This window comes from Crinia signifera, chromosome 4 (assembly GCF_055691185.1).
Source record: "Crinia signifera chromosome 4, ASM5569118v1, whole genome shotgun sequence".
NCBI lineage: Eukaryota > Metazoa > Chordata > Amphibia > Anura > Myobatrachidae > Crinia > Crinia signifera.
Window position 1 is genome coordinate 143,890,735 of NC_139220.1, and position 19,717 is coordinate 143,910,451.

At 44.6% G+C, this 19,717-nt stretch overlaps 1 protein-coding gene across 2 annotated transcripts in view; it reads left to right on the forward strand.

Annotated features, from left to right (window-relative positions):
- Window positions 1-19,717, forward strand: part of NELL2 (neural EGFL like 2) — a 235,310-nt gene that overhangs the window by 160,950 nt on the left and 54,643 nt on the right. For both annotated transcript variants that reach the window (XM_083182657.1, XM_083182659.1), the window contains 2 exons: window positions 4,420-4,542; window positions 15,118-15,213. In XM_083182657.1, the coding sequence (XP_083038783.1) occupies window positions 4,420-4,542; window positions 15,118-15,213 (219 nt within the window). The remainder of the gene's footprint in view (window positions 1-4,419; window positions 4,543-15,117; window positions 15,214-19,717) is intronic.

Consider the following 19,717-nt stretch of genomic DNA (forward strand, 5'->3'; position numbering starts at 1 on the left):
ATTTGGGTGAGGTTTACTTCAAAGTGAGATCTATATTGCAGTGTAGTTTCCCTGCACAGAAACAAATAACTCACCCAAATCTAAATCTCTCTACAAAGGTTACATCTGCCCCCCACCCCCCCTGCAGTGAACATGGTTTTGCCCAATTGAGAAGCAATTTGCCTTTGTGTGTGAACCAGAATAAGGGCCTTAGTGCTATTAAAATGTCCTGAGCCAGCTCTCCTTTCTTCTAAGCTTGCGGGTACTCAGATCATCTCCAGAATTACCTCTTAATGGGCCAGATGGACTAAGCTTCAAATATGATCAAATGGAGAGTGATAAACAACCAGCCAATCGGCTCCTGTCTGACATTTTTCAAACACAGCCTGTGACATGGCAGGTGGGAGCTGATTGGCTGGCTGTTTATCATTCTCCATTTGATCACTTTTGAAGTTTGGTGCATCTGGCCCAATACGAGAGCTAGAGCTGTGTAGGACACTGCCACTGAGATCCCAAATAGCTTGGTGGTAGTGTGTCCCTCGAATAGATTTGCTGTAGACAGTGGATAGTGTTTCCTTTCCGCTCTCTATCCCAATTACGATTATTCAGAAAAGCTGGATGCCAAGTATTAAATCAAAAGTGTCTTTCCCTTGTCTTTTCCATCCACATCATTCCCTTGCTTAGAGCTATAACAAAGGCCAGCTACCGCTGCCCTTATGGCACCTCTTCCCAGGGCAAATATACCCAATAGGCCCAGGGCCGCCGAGAAGGGGGGGGAGTGGGTACTAATTACCCGGGCCCGGGCTTGCTGGAGGGGCCTGTGGGGGCCCTGGTCCAACCCCTCCATCCTACCCGGGTGGCAGCAGCAGCACACACATACAGCATGTGGTATGCTGACCGCATTAGCGTCTCACTGACAGCGTGAGAGCTCATGATGGGCGGGATGTACTCAAGGGAAAATGCGGTAAAACAGGGGTTTTACCGCATTTTCCTATGTACCAATACCCGTCCGCCCCGTCTTCGTCTGGCAGGGTATCGCTAGCTCTGGGTGGTGATACCGTATAGAAGCCCCCCTCCCGTCCTCCATTGATCTCCTCCTCCCCCAGCAGGTGTCACAGCCGGGAGGACATCCGGCTGCAGGGGGTAGGAGAAGACGCAGGGGGACACTGGCAGCCGCCGGGATGTGACGGAGACCCCCGCAGACCACATCACAGGTATCGCGGGGGTCTGCGTCACCGCAACCCGATGCTAGCCGCATATGTTAGTACATATGCGGTAGCATTGCGGCGATGTATATTAATACATCCCGCCCGATGTGTCGGCTGTCAGCACAACCCATGCTATAGGTGCGTGCTGCAGGGGTGGGTGGATGGATAATAACCCACACAAACTCGACTTTCGAGGATTTTTTTCACTCTCCCCGTAATAATTTGGGGGCGTGGCCTAATTGCGGGAGGTGGCCATGCCTCCCGCAATTCGGTCACATCCCCAATTTTACTGGGGCCCGGCATACCTCTCAACTGCCCTGAATAGGCCAAAGAGGGCATGTTACAGGATCCCTGCTACACAGCAGCACCGTGGCTGAGGTGTGGTCTGTAAGGCTGACCGACAATGTCTAGGTTGGCACCATAACGTAGACATGCACAAGGTGAACATTATCAAAAGGTCAAAATTAATATGGTAAACATTGACAAAATGTGCAAGGTCGACATTGACAGGTCAACACAAGCAAAAGGTCTAAATGTCAATGATCAACACTAGCCAACATTAGCTTTCCAGCTTTATTTTTGGGGATATTCCAATACTTTACCATCCACATGGACTCCTATAAGGAAAGGTAAACTGTGTAGAAAGCAATGTGGCACCTGGCCCAAAGCATGGCGAGTGAGTCGAGGTACACTATTCGGGTACACATTTTGTCAATTTTGACTTTGTGCATGTCAATCTTTTGGTGTCCATCTAGACATTGATTTTGAACTGTTTAACACAGAATGTAAAGATGGAATTGGGTAGAGGAACATATTTAAAGTGTTACAAGTGTATGAAAAAAAAATCCATTAGTTCTGGAATAGGACCAGACTACACAAGTTGAAAAGTACATTCCCTCAATTCTATTTCTTCTAGATCATTACACTGATAGCCAATGTCACTGAATGCTTGACCACATGAAAGTTACCAACTAGTCCCTGACAGGTGTTGTATAGTTGGGCACACCGCTACGTTACTCAACAGTGGTGGTGACCAGTGTTCCCTCTAAGCTGTGCGCGCGTGCGCGCGCACACAACTCGACGAGCGTGCGCACAGACATTACAACAGAGCACACAAAGCAGCAGTGGTGGACCCAATTAATGTGTGTTTCACCCAATAACTACATTGTGTGCTGTGTTTTGAATGTTTAAATGTTTAATATCATTTTGAAGTAAAGTTAACACAAATGCTGAACGTCAATTTTCAGTTATATATAAGTGACGCACAAAAATTAAAATTTCCTTCCAAAGTTGCACAGCCAAAATCTTTTGCAGCACACAGCCTTCGTTAAATTAGAGGGAACATTGGTGGTGACCCAATAGCATATACACTGCCCGCACAGCAGAGAGGAACAAGTTCTTTAACAATGGAGGAGAGAGCTGGGAGACTTCAAACATATTTAGCTTGACCGAGTCACACAATGACAGGACTCCTGACAGAAGAGGCAGTACAGAGTGCTATCCTCGGACAAGAATGAGGGATATTTTGTGGTATATTTTTGGTTTATATAGTGGCATATATTACCTCATTTTATAAATTTACTAACTGTAACAAATAATAGATGATTTCAAGATATTTATGCTATTGCTAAAAATTGGTATAAGAAGAAAACAATATTTTTGCAGTATACTGTGCTAAAATGATGACTGTACCAAATATTCCCAGTGCAAGTAGCACAACTATCTAACCCCTATACCATAGAATGTATTGCCACATACTGTACAGCAGGGCTGGGCAACAGCGGCCCTCCAGATGTTGATGAACTACACATCCCAGCATGCCTTGCATCAGTTTCAGCATGGCCACATAGCAAAACTAATGCAAAGCATCCTGGGATGTGTAGTTTATCAACATCTGGAGGGCCACTGTTGCCCAGCCCTGCTGTACAGTATGACAGGTAAGGTGTTGTGTGGAATGTAATTGAACAGTCACGCCTTTGCCTAGAACTGTGCATTATATAATCTATGCTGTCGCTTCTGAATATATTTGTTTGTGCTTTAAGGTGTTTTCTATCTTATATTTGTTGGTATGGGTCATAGGGTTGACCGTCATTAGGTCGACCACGGTAAGGCAACAGTCACTAAGTCGACACATGAAATTGGTCGACATGGTAATTAGGTCGACATGGAAAGGGTTGACATGAGTTTTTCATGTTTTATGGTGTCTATATTGACTTAAGTCGACATGGACACCGTATAAGTGTTCTGCACCCCCCTATTATATTCCCCCTCTATGCCCACTTGGATAGTAAAGTATGAAAAATCACCTTTTTTGTGAAAAGCTCATGTCGACCTTTTTCGCGTTTACATTTTCCATGCTGACATAATGCTCATGTCGACCTAATGACCATGTCGACCTATTTCATTAGTCGATTAGTGACTGTCGAACTATATTGGTTGACCTAATGCTTGTAAACCTAGGGACCACATCTCATATTTATCCTCTCAGTGGGCCTTATTTTGGTTCATTCTTTCTGACAAAATCCTTCTTAGATGGGCAAAACCATGTGCACTGCGGGTGGGGCAGATGTAACATGTGCAGAGAGAATTAGATTTGGGTGGGGTTTTACTTCAAAGTGAGATCTATATTGCAGTGTAAAAATAAAGCAGTCAGTATTTTCCCTGCACAGAAACAAAATTGCTCACCCAAATCTAATTCTCTCTGCACATGTTACATCTGCCCCCCCCCCCCCCCTGCAGTGCACATGGTTTTGTCCATCTAAGAAGGATTTTGTCAGAAAGAATGAACCAAAATAAGGCCCTGTGAGTGGGATGTTCTAACATCCGCCACCCATTTTCGCCCCCCTCCACCGGCTACCGCATTGATGCTAATCGCATATGCTCTAACATACGGAAAAAGACAGCTCTTGCGACAAGAGCTGTCCTTTGTGATGTGGAGAGAAGGGGGCATGCTGGGAGGGATCGTGCGGAGAAAACGCCATAGGCTTCTACAGGGTAGTGCCAGCTTTTGCTGACAATTCCCTTTGCAGCGCTACCCCGATGGATTGGTTTTAGAGCACCCCGCCCAATGTTTGATTTTTTCCATTTTGAGTTTTATAGAATATACATATCAATAGCCATATTCTTTATGAATTACAATAAATGCTATTAATACAGTATAATACTGATTATTTTGGAACTGTACGCTTAGCAAAGTATTCTGAAGTAGCATATATGTCCTTTTCTTTTCCAGAACACAATGAGTGTGCTACAAAGCAGCACAGCTGTGATGAGAATGCATTGTGTTTCAATACTGTGGGGGGGCACCACTGCATCTGTCAGCCAGGATACACAGGAAATGGCACCATCTGCAAAGGTAATGTTGCAAAATACTATTGTGCTATAATAATAGTATCCAGTTTTTGCAGGGCTCCACCTTTTATGCATCATTGTACTTTTGCAAATGTAATGCTAGCATTAGAAACATAGAATTTGACGACAGATAAGAACCACTTGGCCCATCTAGTCTGCCCCTTTTTTGAACATGTTACCTCAAACCATATTTGATCCTTATTTTTTTGTAAGGATATCAATATGCTTATCCCAAGCATGTTTAAATTGTACTACTGTATTTGCGTCTACCACCTCTGATGGTAGGCTATTCCACTTATCTACTACTCTTTCTGTGAAAAAATTCTTCCTCACATTTCCCCTGAATCTTCCTCCCTCTAGTTTCAGTGCATGTCCTCGTGTTCTGTTGCTCCTCTTCCTGTGAAGAATGTCTCCCACCTGTACCTTGTTAAAACCCTTGATATATTTGAAAGTTTCTATCATGTCCCCCCTTTCCCTTCTCTGCTCTAAAGTATACATATTAAGATCTTTTAGTCTTTCCTGGTACGTTTTGTGATGTAGGCCATGCACCATTTTAGTTGCCCTTCTTTGTACAGTCTCTAATGTATTTATATCCTTCTGGAGATATGGCCTCCAGAACTGAACACAGTACTCTAGGTGAGGTCCTACCAATGACCTATACAGTGGCATTGGGGCAGATGTATTAAGCCTTAACAAGAGATAAATGCAGGGGTGATAAGGAGAGATAAACGTCCAGCCAATCACCTGCTTACTGACTTTTTTCAAACACAGCCTGTAACATTGCAGTTAGCAGGTGATTGGCTGGACGTTTATCTCTCCTTATCACTCTTGGATTTATCTCTTGTTAAAGCTTAATACATCTGCCCCATTATTACTTCTTTCTGTCTACTGCTGATACCTCTCCCTATGCAACCAAGCATCTGACTTGCCTTCTTCATTGCTTTGTTACATTGCCTACCTGCTTTTAAGTCCCCTGAAATAGTGACACCTAGATCCCTCTCTTCCTCAGTAGTTTCCATTATAGTGCCATTTATACTATATTTAGTCTTTGGATTTCTGAGACCCAAGTGCATGATTTTGCATTTTTTGGCATTAAACTGTAGTTGCCATGCTCTTGACCATTCCTCTAATCTACCTAGATCAGGGGTGGGGAATCTCCGGCCCGCGGGCCGGATACGGCCCCCGCACCCAGTATGTCCGGCCCGCCCGCCTGCCTATATTACAGCCGCCCCCCGCCTATATTACAGAAGTATCATCCGCCCGGCCGCCTATATTTTATTTATACCAGCCGCCGGGGATGGCTGCTGCCGCCGGAGAGATGTGCATAAGACGCGCCCGCCAATCACTGCCGGCGCATCCCCTCAGCCACTGTGATTGGCGGGCGAGTCTTCTACACATCTCCCGGCGGCGGCGGCAGCAGCAGCCATCCCCGGCGCCTGGTATGTAATATAGGAGGGCGTGCGGGCGGCTGATACATCAGTAATATAGGCGGGCGGGCGGCTGATACATCAGTAATATGGGCGGGCGGCTGATTAATCGGTAATATAGCCGGGTGGGTGGAGGGGCAGATATGCAGAAGATGCGCCCGCCAATGCTGCTTCTCTCCACCCTCCCTTTCCCAGTGACTGACACATCCAGGGGTTGTCATTTACCCCTGGATTCACCCCCAAACAGGTTAATGTTATTATGTCTGATTCTCATAATCAGACATAATCACATTAACCTGTTGGGGGGTGACCCCCCCCCCCCTTCCTCCACACTGTCACTTTTTATGGTGTCTCTGCCCACATGTATATGCCGCTGCCCGTGTGTATAATACCCACATGTATATGCCGCTGCCCTGTGTATAATGCCCACATGTATATGTCGCTGCACTGTGTATAATGCCCACATGTATATGCCGCTGCCCTGTGTATAATGCCCACATGTATATGCCGCTGCCCGTGTGTATAATGCCCACATGTATATGCCGCTGCCCTGTGTATAATGCCCACATGTATATGCTGCTGCCAGTGTGTATAATGCCCACATGTATATGCCGCTGCCCTTGTGTATAATGCCCACATGTATATGCCGGTGCCCTGTGTATAATGCCCACATGTATATGCCGCTGCCAGTGTGTATAATGCCCACATGTATATGCCGCTGCCAGTGTGTATAATGCCCACATGTATATGCCGCTGCCCTTGTGTATTATGCCCACATGTATATGCCGGAGCCCTGTGTATAATGCCCACATGTATATGCCGCTGCCAGTGTGTATAATGCCCAGATGTATATGCCGCTGCTCTTGTGTATTATGCCCACATGTATATGCCGGAGCCCTGTGTATAATGCCCACATGTATATGCCGCTGCCCTTGTGTATTATGCCCACATGTATATGCCGCTGCCCGTGTGTATAATGCCCACATGTATATACCGCTGCCCTGTGTATAATGCCCACATGTATATGCCGCTGCACTGTGTATAATGCCCACATGTATATGCCGCTGCACTGTGTATAATGCCCACATGTATATGCCGCTGCCCTTGTGTATAATGCCCACATGTATATGCCGGTGCCCGTGTGTATAATGCCCAGATATATATGCCGCTGCCCTTGTGTATTATGCCCACATGTATATGCCGGAGCCCTGTGTATAATGCCCACATGTATATGCCGCTGCCAGTGTGTATAATGGCCACATGTATATGCCGCTGCCCTTGTGTATTATGCCCACATGTATATGCCGGAGCCCTGTGTATAATGACCAGATGTATATGCCGCTGCCCTTGTGTATTATGCCCACATGTATATGCCGGAGCCCTGTGTATAATGCCCACATGTATATGCCGCTGCCCTTGTGTATTATGCCCACATGTATATGCCGCTGCCCGTGTGTATAATGCCCACATGTATATACCGCTGCCCTGTGTATAATGCCCACATGTATATGCCGCTGCACTGTGTATAATGCCCACATGTATATGCCGCTACACTGTGTATAATGCCCACATGTATATGCCGGTGCCCGTGTGTATAATGCCCAGATATATATGCCGCTGCCCTTGTGTATTATGCCCACATGTATATGCCGGAGCCCTGTGTATAATGCCCACATGTATATGCCGCTGCCAGTGTGTATAATGGCCACATGTATATGCCGCTGCCCTTGTGTATTATGCCCACATGTATATACCAGTGCCCTGTGTATAATGCCCACATGTATATGCCGCTGCCAGTGTATATAATGCTCACATGTATATGCTGCTGCCCTGTGTATAATGCCCACATGTATATGCCGCTGCCCTGTGTATAATGCCCACGCGTATATGCCGATAATTGATAATTTTTATATGGCCCCCGAAGGGTTTTCAAATTTTCCAAATGGCCCTCGGTAGAAAAAAGGTTCCCCACCCCTGACCTAGATCATCAATCATTTGTTTTACCCCTCCTGGTGTGTCTACCCTGTTGAATACCTTTATGTCATCTGCAAAAAGGCACATTTTACCCTCAATTCCATTTGCAATATCACCAATAAAGATATTAAAAAGCACCGGTCCAAGTACAGATCCCTGGGGTACTCCACTTGTAACCTTTCCCTCCTTTGACTGTACTCCGTTCACTACAACTCTCTGTTTTCTGTCCTGTAACCACGCTCTTATCCATTCAACTATCTTAGAATCCAATCCCAAGCTTTCAAGTTTATTAACAGTCTGCGATGTGGGACAGTGTCAAAAGCTTTACTAAAGTCTAGATAAGCTACATCTACAGCCCCACCTTGATCTATTACTTTAGTCACCCAGTCAAAAAAGTCAATAAGATTTGTTTGACATGATCTTCCCCCAGTAAACCCATGCTGTTTTGGATCCTGTAAATTGCTGGTTTTGAGATATTCTACAACTCTTTGTTATAAGCGTGTTTCCATCAATTTCCCTGCTACTGATGTAAGGCTCACTGGTCGATAGTTGCTTACCTCTTCCTTGCTTCCCCTTTTGTGCAGTGGGACTACATTCGCTGTTTTCCAGTCCTCTGGAATTACTCCAGTAGCTAGTGACTGGTTAAATAATTCTGTTATTGGTTTTACCAGCTCCACTTTAAGCTCTTTTAGTATCCTTTTATGTATCCCATCTGGCCCCATTGATTTATCCACTTTCAGTTTTGAGAGTTCTGTGAGTATTTTCTTCTCTGTAAATGTACTTGTCTCTCCCTCAGTTTTCTGACTATACTTGCAACTTAACTGTGGCTCCTTCCCCTCTCTTTCGGCAGTGAATACTGAGCAGAAATAATTATTAATATTATCTGCTATTGCATTGTCCCCCTCAAGAAAAATTCCACTCTCTGTCTTTAGTCTAATTATTCCACTTTTTGTTTTTCTCCTTTCACTTATATAACTAAAAAAAGTTTTCCTCCCTTTACCCACTGATTGGGCCATTTTCTCTTCAGCCTGTGCTTTTGCACATCTAATTACCTTCTTAACCTCCTTCTGTCTAACAAGATACAACTCTTTGTCCTCATTCTCCTTCATTTGCAAACCACAATGGCTTCCTTTTTCTTGTGTTTTTCCTAACTCTTTTGACACAAAGTTCTGTTGCTTTTAGAATTGCACTTTAAAATTTTTCCCACTTATCCTGCACTCCTTCCAAGTTCCTCCACTCTGCCAAAGAATCCCTTACAGAGTTTTCCATCACTACAAAATCAGCCTTCCTAAAATCTAACACCTTTGTTTTTTGTGTGAGATGAGTCAGTCTCTGTCTTTATTTTGAACCATACTGCTTGATGGTCACTGGATCCCAGATTTTCACCCACATTTATGTCAGATATTCTGTCACCATTTGTAAGTATTAAGTCTAATATTGCGTCCTTACGGGTGGGCTCCCTCACCAATTGCTGGAGGGATGCTCCTTGCAAGGAATTCAGCATGTCCCTACTTCTGGTGGAACTTGCAACAAGCATCTCCCAGTTTACATCAGGTAGATTAAAGTCTTATTATCATTGCAGGGACAATGATAGCCCTGCTACTGGCTCCGGGTTGTGCTCAAGATCTCGCGATAATAGCTAGATCTTGCGCATGCCCATTACAGCCGGCCGGGGGAGAGAGGGTTTTGGGTTTTTTAAGTGCGCATGCGCAGTGCTGCTGGGGGTGCCAATAAGGTGAGCAGTGGATATAGGCCTCTTTGGCGCAAGAGAGGTTAATACATTCAGCTGTTACGGGTGCCTGCTTCTCCTCGTTATGCAGGAAACGCAGGACTCGTTATATTTCAAACATTACAGCAATATTAATACATCTACCCCATAGATTGTAAGCTGCATTGGGGCAGGGACTGATGTGAATGTTTAAATATTCTCTGGAAAGAGCTGTGGAATATGTGAGCTATATAAATTACTGGCAATAAATAAATTAAATGTAAATCATGAATGTCATTGTTTATAATTGTCCTCCCCAGAAGGTGACATCCCAAAAGGAGTAGAGGTGATCTGTGCCATTGGGAACAGGGGGCCCAGGCCACATTTCTTCATAAATTTTCTGGCAGAGGTTCCTTTACAATTTTTTTTTATTAAAGAGGCCTCTGTAAGGGCCGTTGAGAAGAGGGGGGGGGGGGAGCGGAGCAGGGAACTTTTTACTCAGGCCTGCTGCCCCTCCTCCTCCCTATTTGCAGGGAGCCAGACAGTGGAGAGAGAAATGACAGGCTGCAGCCTAAGCAGCACAGGCTCTCTCCCAGCTTAGCACACGCTGAGCTGGGGAGCAAGACAACTGCAACAGCAGCCTGTCCTCTCTCTCCCTGCCTGGCATTCACGCCTCCTTAATTTTACGGGGCCCGGCTGACACCGCTGACCTCTGCATATGAGAGGTTCTGATCTTAAGGAAAGGATAAGATGCAAACTGTCACCCTTTAGAATCGATGACCTCAGACTTTACTGTTCATACAGATATTAATCCAAAGAAAGCAGCACTCAAGAGGCAGTTTTAAATGAAAAAAATGTATTAAAAGACTAGCTTTCGGGGTAAGACTCCCTTCATCAGGTACAGACAACAATGTGATATATGAAACTTACCCCTATTATAGCCATCAGCCATGGCCACCCCAGCATGCTGCCAGCAGAGTGGGCGCACAAACAAAAAGTGTGCGTCATCCAAGTTCCGGTGCTCAATGGAGTGGGTTGCCTAGCAATCAGACCAGCTTGCGACTCACCTCTCATGGGAGAAGCGCACATCCGGAGACCACAGCTCACCGACGCCGGGGGATGCCGGAGCTGAGGGGAGATCATACAAGACATAGAAAATTATAAAATACACAGAATAATAACATTGAAACAAAAAAATGAATGATATAAACATACAAAAAATACAAAAGATACTCATATATACTGCAATTACATAATGGCATTCCAGTTTACTTTTTCATTTAGACCTCGTGGATGTGTAACATCCAATCTAAGAAACCATTTGGATTCCAACCTCAAGAGCAGCCTGGCTCGATCTCCCCATCTCAAAGATTCTTTAATATGATCAATAATAAAATACCTAAGGGAGGCCAGCGGGTGACACAGGGTTTTAAATTGATGCGCCACTGGTTGGTCGACAACGCTGCCTTTCAGTGACAGATCAATTGCCGACCTGTGTTGCGCAGTCCTAACTCTAAAGGGGCAGATGGTCTGGCCCACATAGTTAAGCCTGCATAAATGTATATTACAAACGCAGTGCGACAAGAAAAAACCTGGCGAATCTGATATTCTTTGTTTGAAGCTTTTACAAGCAACTATATAGTTGCAGGTTGTACAATTAGAGCAACTATAACATCCAGCAGCTTTGAATGTGGTATTAGGGGCCCGCGGAATGCCCAACCCTGAGATCTCGGTCTTAACCAACCTATCCCTCAGGTTAGGACCACGTTTTAATGCTGCCATAGGACGAGATGTATGAAATCCAGGCAGATCCGCATCAGATTTCACAATGGGCCAGAGGGATTTGGTGGCATAACTCAAGATGGGGCTAGTTGTACAAAAGGTACTGGTCCATGGGATCACATCCTCCGTAGATCGTATTTTAGGTTCAAGCAGCTTATTGCGTGGCATATGCATAACCTTGTTTTTTTGGGCAGCAAACAAAGATGGATCATAGCCCCTGGAGAGATATTTCTCAATCAAGAGGTTTAACCTATCTGATAGGACAGAATGATCACTCACAAGTCTTGCCACTCTAATCATTTGGGATAGTGGCAGACCGCACTTTAATGCTGGAGGATGATGGCTATTAGACATCAAAAAGGTATTGCGTGCCATGTCCTTATAATAAACATCCGTTGATATCTTATTATCTTGGATGCATATTGCCACATCCAAGAAATGTGCCACGGCCGAGCCCATGGCGCATCCACGTTTTTGTAAGTAAAAATGGCCATCAAAAAGAAAGTAGTTCCTCTCTAACGTGAGCGTGAGCAGTTGCAAAAACAGATCATGAGAAAAAATATCAGGGGCCAGGAATTCAGACAAAAATGCATGCATAGCCTGCAGGCCTCCACCGTGAGGAATGGAGGTACAGTATACAGGCTAATAATATCAAGGCAACACATAATGGTATTATCAGGAACATAATCAATGCCCGCAAGTAAATTTAAGAAAGCTTGTTTGTGTAACAGCAGGGGTTGCGATAGATGATCCAGCAATTGAGCCACTGGTTGATATAAAGAATCTCTAGCCACGATTATAGGGTGGCCAGGAGGATTAATGGGATCCTTGTGCAATTTAGGTAAAATACACAGCACTTTATCAGACAGAACCCCATTATTGACTGCTGTAGTCAAGATGGTATAAAGCTCCTTCTGAAAACGTACAGTTTGATCATATCGCAGCTTCTCATATACCGCCACATCATCCAACTGCCTGTACACCTCTGCTCTATAGTCCCCAATATCAAGGATTACAATTGCGCCACCCTTATCAGCCGGCCTGATGAGGATATCATCATATTCACTCAGTTGCTTCTTTTTTTAAATTGAGTTTTTATTTTACTTTTGCAAAATTTATACATACAGCAAAAAAAAAAAAGTACAGTACAACGTATACATAAAATACGCCTACATCCCCATGGCCGGTCACGCCCCCCAACTAGACAGAAGAGTTCTTCACCTAAATACAATGGATGCAAGCTGTGAGTGGCTCTAAACCATTTGGATAGCTCCTGAATTATGCAATTGAAGCTTAGCAGTCCTGTTCATTAATTGCAATATAATACTTCCTATCCCTTCCCAATACACAAAACCCAAAGCAATTAGCAAACAGAAAACGAAAGAAAGAAAGAGAAAAAAAAAAAAAGTGCACAATCCTCCCCCCTAATGTACAGCGATTTGTACCAATAACGTCCTTACTTATTTATAAAGTGCGTGATACGGTGCATATATATACTCACACTGGCATTGTAACCAATAATTAAATAATTCAAAAATATCAATATCAACCTAATTAGGTAATTGTCAAACAACTATTAATGTGCCACAATTATATACTGCTGTAAAGTGCATAGGTGCTAAAGTGCTACACAGATAATCAAAGTGTCATTATATTGCAACATAGAATTTAGAGGTCGTCTATCCCCCCCATATCCTATAGAACTTCGGAAAACAGCCTCGTGAGGCATATACAAATTTTTCATGGGAACAGATGGTATTGACCAAGTTGATCCACTCCGCCACCGAGGGCCCCTCCACTCCACTCAGTTGCTTCAAAGCTAGAGATTCCTCATGAGACAGATTTTCTCGCACACGGCCTGGGGTAGCCAGATATCTAGACACTGACTGGTCCAATAGGCATCCAAAAGTCTTGAGCGATGCATTGGACGAGGGGGGGATCAAAGGTGGACATAGAAAGGGATTTAGTAAATTCAGTAACTGGATCCTTGGGTACAGCAGGCAGGGCATGTTGAAAGTGCTCTTTTAGTTGTAGTTTCCGCATGAAGCGGTGTTGATCGCATTTCCAGCTGAACTCGTCACATGTATTCGTTGGAACAAATGACAACCCTTTGTTGAGCACATTAACTTCCGTGGAGGACAAGACATGTTTGGAAAGATTGAAAATTAAAGTTTCTTGGAGCTCTGCAGTCGCGGCGGGTTGCGTCTTATTTCTCTGATTTTTGTCTGCCCCTGCGGGTGGCCGGCCTTTTGTGGTGCTGTTGGAGGCCACAGGGCCCCGTTCTAAAGGGACACTTTGAGAACCAGACACATCATCAGACTCTGAGAACTGGAAATCACTATCGCTCACAGCACTGGGGCCGGATTGTTTATCATTATGGCGCCCCACCACGTTGTTACCATGGTCTGCGGCGTCGTCCTCGAGAGTCAGGCCGTTTAGCAGCAACTTGTCCAAATAGCCAATTATAAACTCTGTTTGTCTCATAATCCATGTCCACGGTTGCTTTCTTTTCACGCTTAACTTTAAGCAGCTCTATTTTATAAGCAAGGCATTGATCATCCAATTTCTGTTTCCAGCTTAGATGAGCTGGATCATCCAATGTAAGCATATGCTGGGTGCAGAAACCGGCAATTTTGTCTTTAGTAGCCTGGAGCTCATGGCCAGCTTCGTCAATAACAAGCACCATTAGGTCCAGCGCGCAGCGGTTTAGGATTCCTACCCACTTACGGACGAACTCCGGATTCTGGCGTCCAATCGTGGGTGAATTATGTACCCTAAAACCACGTGCAATGCGTTTTGCGCGATAATAGTCAGAAAGAGTGGTGCCATGTAATAAGAAATCGATTCTCCGGCGATGTAATTTAAACAAATGACGATGCAGCTCCTCGATATTAGGCATATTATCCTCATCAACAGCATCGATATCCACATAGAATAGAATCTCAGTGATTTCAGCCTCAGAAAAGGTAAATGTTTCTCCTTGAGGAATGGAGAAGTTCTGACAGCCAGGTGCATCTTGGGAGGTGGAAATGTCACTCGGATCCATTATGCAATAATTGCAGGAAAAACTCCCAATATACAAAATAGAAGGCAAAGTTGGATACAAGGAAGTAAATGCTTAGTAGCAAACGGTCGGTGCCTTGCAACATCGATTATTCCAATAAATCGGAGAAACCACAATGTAACAGTCCAATTCAGCCGGCACTAGAAGAGTTACCTTACTTTATGTCTGGTGCCCGGACATAAAGTAAAATACTAATCCAAAGAAGGCAGCACTCAAGAGGCAGTATTAAATGCAAAAAACGGTCTGTATTAAAAGACTAGCTTTCGGGGTATGACCCCCTTCATCAGGTACAGACAACAATGTGACATATGAAACTTACCCCTATCATACAGATATTATATACATCATGGGCAGGATGTGATGCAGTGCGAGTCCGGACGCTGTGTGGGGCAGTCATTTGCAAGGCGAGTTTATCCGGCATCCCACGTGGCTGACGGATTCGCACTGCATTACATCCAGCCCCATAGGTGCATTATACAAATATACAGTAATATATATATATTTATATATATATATATATATATATAATTCACATATTGGAATGTTTAGAAACTTGGAAAATACATTTTGACTTAGTATTTGGCTGCCAGATAATATATTCTATTCCTGTATTTTGTTTCTAAGCTTTTTGCAAGAATGCCTGCAGGAATGGTGGGACTTGTATTGCTCCTAATGTGTGCGCATGTCCACAAGGATTCACTGGACCAAGCTGTGAAACAGGTAAGAAGTGTGTTCCAGGCAATGAACTGACATTTCATTCCCAGTAGAAACATTATATATTGATGTAACTTGTATTAATATGTTTCTGAAGCACAATGGCTGAAAAAAAAAACTTTGCTCTGGAAAGACAAATTGTCGGACTGGGTCTGAGGACTAGGAAACGGGAACTGCAATGCCTCCTTATGCATTTAAATTGTTCTCACTCTACACAGAGAAGTGCTGTAGTATTTTCTCCCGAGCCCAACTTTGCAATGCTTTCTGGTTTATGATTGTACACTGCTGTTGTTTCTTTGCATCATAAATTATCCTAAACCCTTATACAGGTCTGTTTTAGTAGCGCATAAAGGCAGCTGACTCTGCCAATATACCATGTTTCAGTAAAAGACGTCCAGAATTAGAATCTGCAAAAAAATCAGAATCAGGGATTTCAAGCAAGGGGTTAGATTATCTCTAAATCAGGGGTTCTCAAACTCGGTCCTCAGAACCCCACACAGTTCACGTTTTCTAGGTCACCCGGCAGGTGCACAGGCACACTCATTGCTCACTGACACATTTTAAAAGATCCACAGATGGAGCTAATTATTTCACTTGTGATTCTGTGAGGAGACCTGCAAAACATGTACTGCGTGGGGTAATGAGTACCGAGTTTCAGAACCTTGATCTAAATCGTAAGTGTGACACTAAACAGTGGCAGAACTTGTGGTGATTCCAGGTACAAAAATATTTATTTGGCGCCCCCCCCCCCCCTGCCCCCCGCAGGCAATTTTGGGCGTGCCCCCCCCTCTAAAATAAAGAACACACGCTTCCCGCCTCCCACCCCGTACTCACCCCTCTGCTCGCCGCCGCCGGTCTCCAACAGTGCAGGGCATGATAGCCTCACAGACCCCCGGCGCCCACAGTTAATCAGCGCCTCCCCGTGACTGCAGGGTCTGCGGGGCTATTGTTACGCCACTGCCCCTTCTCCATCCCAGCCCAAGTTCCCAATATGCACATGGCAGTGGGTGACCGGAAGAGGCAGAGTATAACAGGGAGTCCCAGTGTGACAAGGGAAACACAGTGGGCGGTATTCAATGTGAATACCTGCGAGGTGCAGCGAATCCTTTTTAGGATTCGCTGCACATTCGCCACGTTCCGGAGCCAGCGGGCTCCGGTATTCAACGTGTCAGGGGCTCGCTGCCCCTGACTGGCGAATATGAGCTCCTGCAGCGAATGCCGCAGGGAGCCTGAGGACGGTGCCAGGCAGAGAGATGGAAGTCTCTCTGCCTGGCCCAGAACATTTGTGGGGGGCAGGTGGGCTCCCCGGGTGCCAGGCAGCACAGGCTGCCCCCCGGGGGTGCCAGCAGGGGAGTGTATATTCACTATACCCGATCGTAACATCGGGTGCAGTGAATATATGAATATGTAATGAGCGGCTCGGCTCCGGCGCCCCCTGCTGGCTGCTGTGTAAAAACAAAAAAAAAATATTTTTTTTAAAATTAAATATATATTCATGTGCTTACAGCACATGAAAAAAAGTAGCATGCCCCTCCTCAGAATAAAATTCCTGATTTTTTGACACCAAATGTAAAAAACAAAACACTTTATTTTAAAAGTTCACATTCCACTTCTCCATAAAAAGATAGCGATTCCTACTCAGTGAATCATGGCGAAAAAAACCTTCAAATGTATTCGCCATGTGGTCATTGAATAGGGTGATTCACCGTTTTAGTCAGAAATTCGCCAAACAGCACAAATTCGCCATAAAAACATGGCGAATCAGGCTCATTGAATACCGCCCAGTGTGTGACAGTGGTAGCAGTGGTCCCGGGTGCAATGCACCTGCTGCACCAATGGTAGTTCCGCCTCTGACACTACAGTACTGTGCGTATTATGATGGTGCCAGTAGAAGTAATTTCTACTGATTTACTTTAAAAAATATATTGTTTTTGTCCCAGTAAGCTACATATTTATGTCTATACTTCCTAATGCTATCTTCTCAGAGGCATTGGCCCTTATTCAGATCTGATTGCAGTACAAATTTGTTCTCAAAATGGGAAAAACCATGTGCACTGCAGGTGGGGCAGATGTAACATGTGCAGAGAGAGTTAGATTTGGGTGAGTTATTTTGTTTCTGTGCAGGGTAAATACTGGCTGCATTGTTTTTACACTGCAATTTAGATTTCAGTTTCAACACACCCCACTCAAATCTAACTCTCTCTCTCTGCACATGTTACATCTGCCCCACCTGCAGTGCACATGGTTTTGCCCATTTTGAGAACAAATTTGTAATTCGATCAGAACTGAATAAGGGCCATTATCTCCAGCATATAGCTAGTCATTTGATTTGAGTATTTATAACCGACTTTGTATATCATAACTCGGATATATTTCCCATTCTGTTTTAAACATTCATGACAACATTGCGAACGTTTTCCAATATCTGCATAAACATCTCAGTGAGTATGCAAATAAAGCAGGATGAATATGTGCAAGCCATTTGTGCTCCTATGGCAAGGATAGGAAATCAATATTTCTCAACATCATTTCTTACATTTGTTATGAGGCAAGGTTAATTTATGCCTTCTGGCATGGCTGTGGATTTTATCACAAGGAGTAATTTGCTATGGACGTGACAGATGCCATAAACAACATCTAAATATTTATGTTGGAAAAATTGCTGTGCGCAAAGTAAACATAAATCACATTTCCTACCCCTTTTTGATGGCTATAGTTATTAATATGCATGGAAATTCATGCGCATGGCAATGTTCTAAGCTAAGTTTGAAGAACAAAGAGAGATCATTTGTTATTTAATTATTGTTTATAGATACAAATGTGTTCGTATACTTAACCAAATATCTGTGATAATTTAAACCCAGGAAACGAACTATTGCAGTTAGTTGTAGCTTTGAATACAGTACACATTAAATAAATACAGAAGTATATGAATTGTCACGTCCATTTTTCATTATTTGTATTATTATTATTTATGTATTTATTAACAGTTTATTATATAGCGCAGCATATTCCTTTGCACTTTACAATAGGAGACTGGTATACAACAAATAGGCATTGATACAATAGGATAGATATTCTTTATTTTATTAACAGTTACTTATACAGTATATCGCACACATATTCTGCAGCACTTTACAGTGTCTAGTTGAACGTTCACATCAGTCCCTGCTCCAGTGGAGCTTACAATCTATGGGGCAGATGTATTATAGTGGCGCTTATGGCGCCACTATAATACTTCCTGCTTCGCCTCATTAGCGAGGCGAAGCAGGAAGGGACATCGACAAGATGTATTAACATCTTGTCTGCTGAAGCGGGGGGAGCGCTAACTCCCCCCTCTGGCGATGTCCCCTCCTGGAGATAGCACATCAGTTTACACTGATGCGCTGTCTTCTTTCCCCCAGCCGGCTGGACTGGGCATGCGCGGGATCTCCCAGCTCACGCGTGATCCCCAGCACAGCCCAGAGCTAAAGGTGCCCACACACGCACCGATCCCGGTGGTGCGATGCTATGCGATGGGGTGCGCGCTCCCGCGGCACCTCATCGCACAGTACAAAAAGTATGTGCTGCACATACTTTTTGTACTAGTTTTTTATCGCATAGCATCGCATCTCATGCACATCGCATGCACAAGGCATACGATGTGATGCTATGTGTGCTAGTTATGCACAGAACGCATGCCGGGATCGATGCGTCTGTGGGCACCTTAACAGTAGGGACAGTGCTGTCAATGCTGTTTAGATAGGGCTTCGCTAACCTGATGCTGGCGAAGCCAAAACCGGCATCGTGCGGATTTGGGGCCATATTCTCTAAGCTTCAAAAGTGATAAACAGCCAGCCAATCAGCTCCTGCCTGACATTTTTCAAACACAGTCTGTGACACGGCATGTAGGAGCTGATTGGCTGGCTGTTTATCACTCTCCATTTTATCACTTTTGAAGCTTAGAGAATCTGGCCCTTGGCCTGCGCCTTTACCGCACGCTGGCTCCGTCATACTTGGGGGAGAAGTGGCATCAGTGCACATAATGTGCGCTGATACTCCTTCTCCCCCATATCGCCCGGACATACTGTACATCTGCCCCAATATTCCCTACCACATGTACATGCACACACAGTCATTCTAGGGTTAATTTTTGTTGGGATTCAATTAGCCTACCAGTATATTTTTGGATTGTAGGAGGAAACTGGAGTACCTGGAGTAAACCCACACAAGTACGGGAAATATACAAACTCCACACATCCGTCATCAGTCCAATAGAATGCAAAGTTCCTGATGTGCTGTATGATACGGTGACCCAGCCAGTGGTATAACTACTGTAAGGCAGCCCCAGCTGCCGCTTGGGGGAGCAAGGCACAGTGGGGTCTATGTGGGCGCCAGCACCCGCTGGATGCACTGACATGTTGCTGCCTGCCACTGCCCACTGGCTAAGCCCCGGAGGCGAGTCATCCGCAGCACGGGTGCGGCCATGGCAGAGATGACAAATCCCCACCACTGATTCAATTGACTGTAC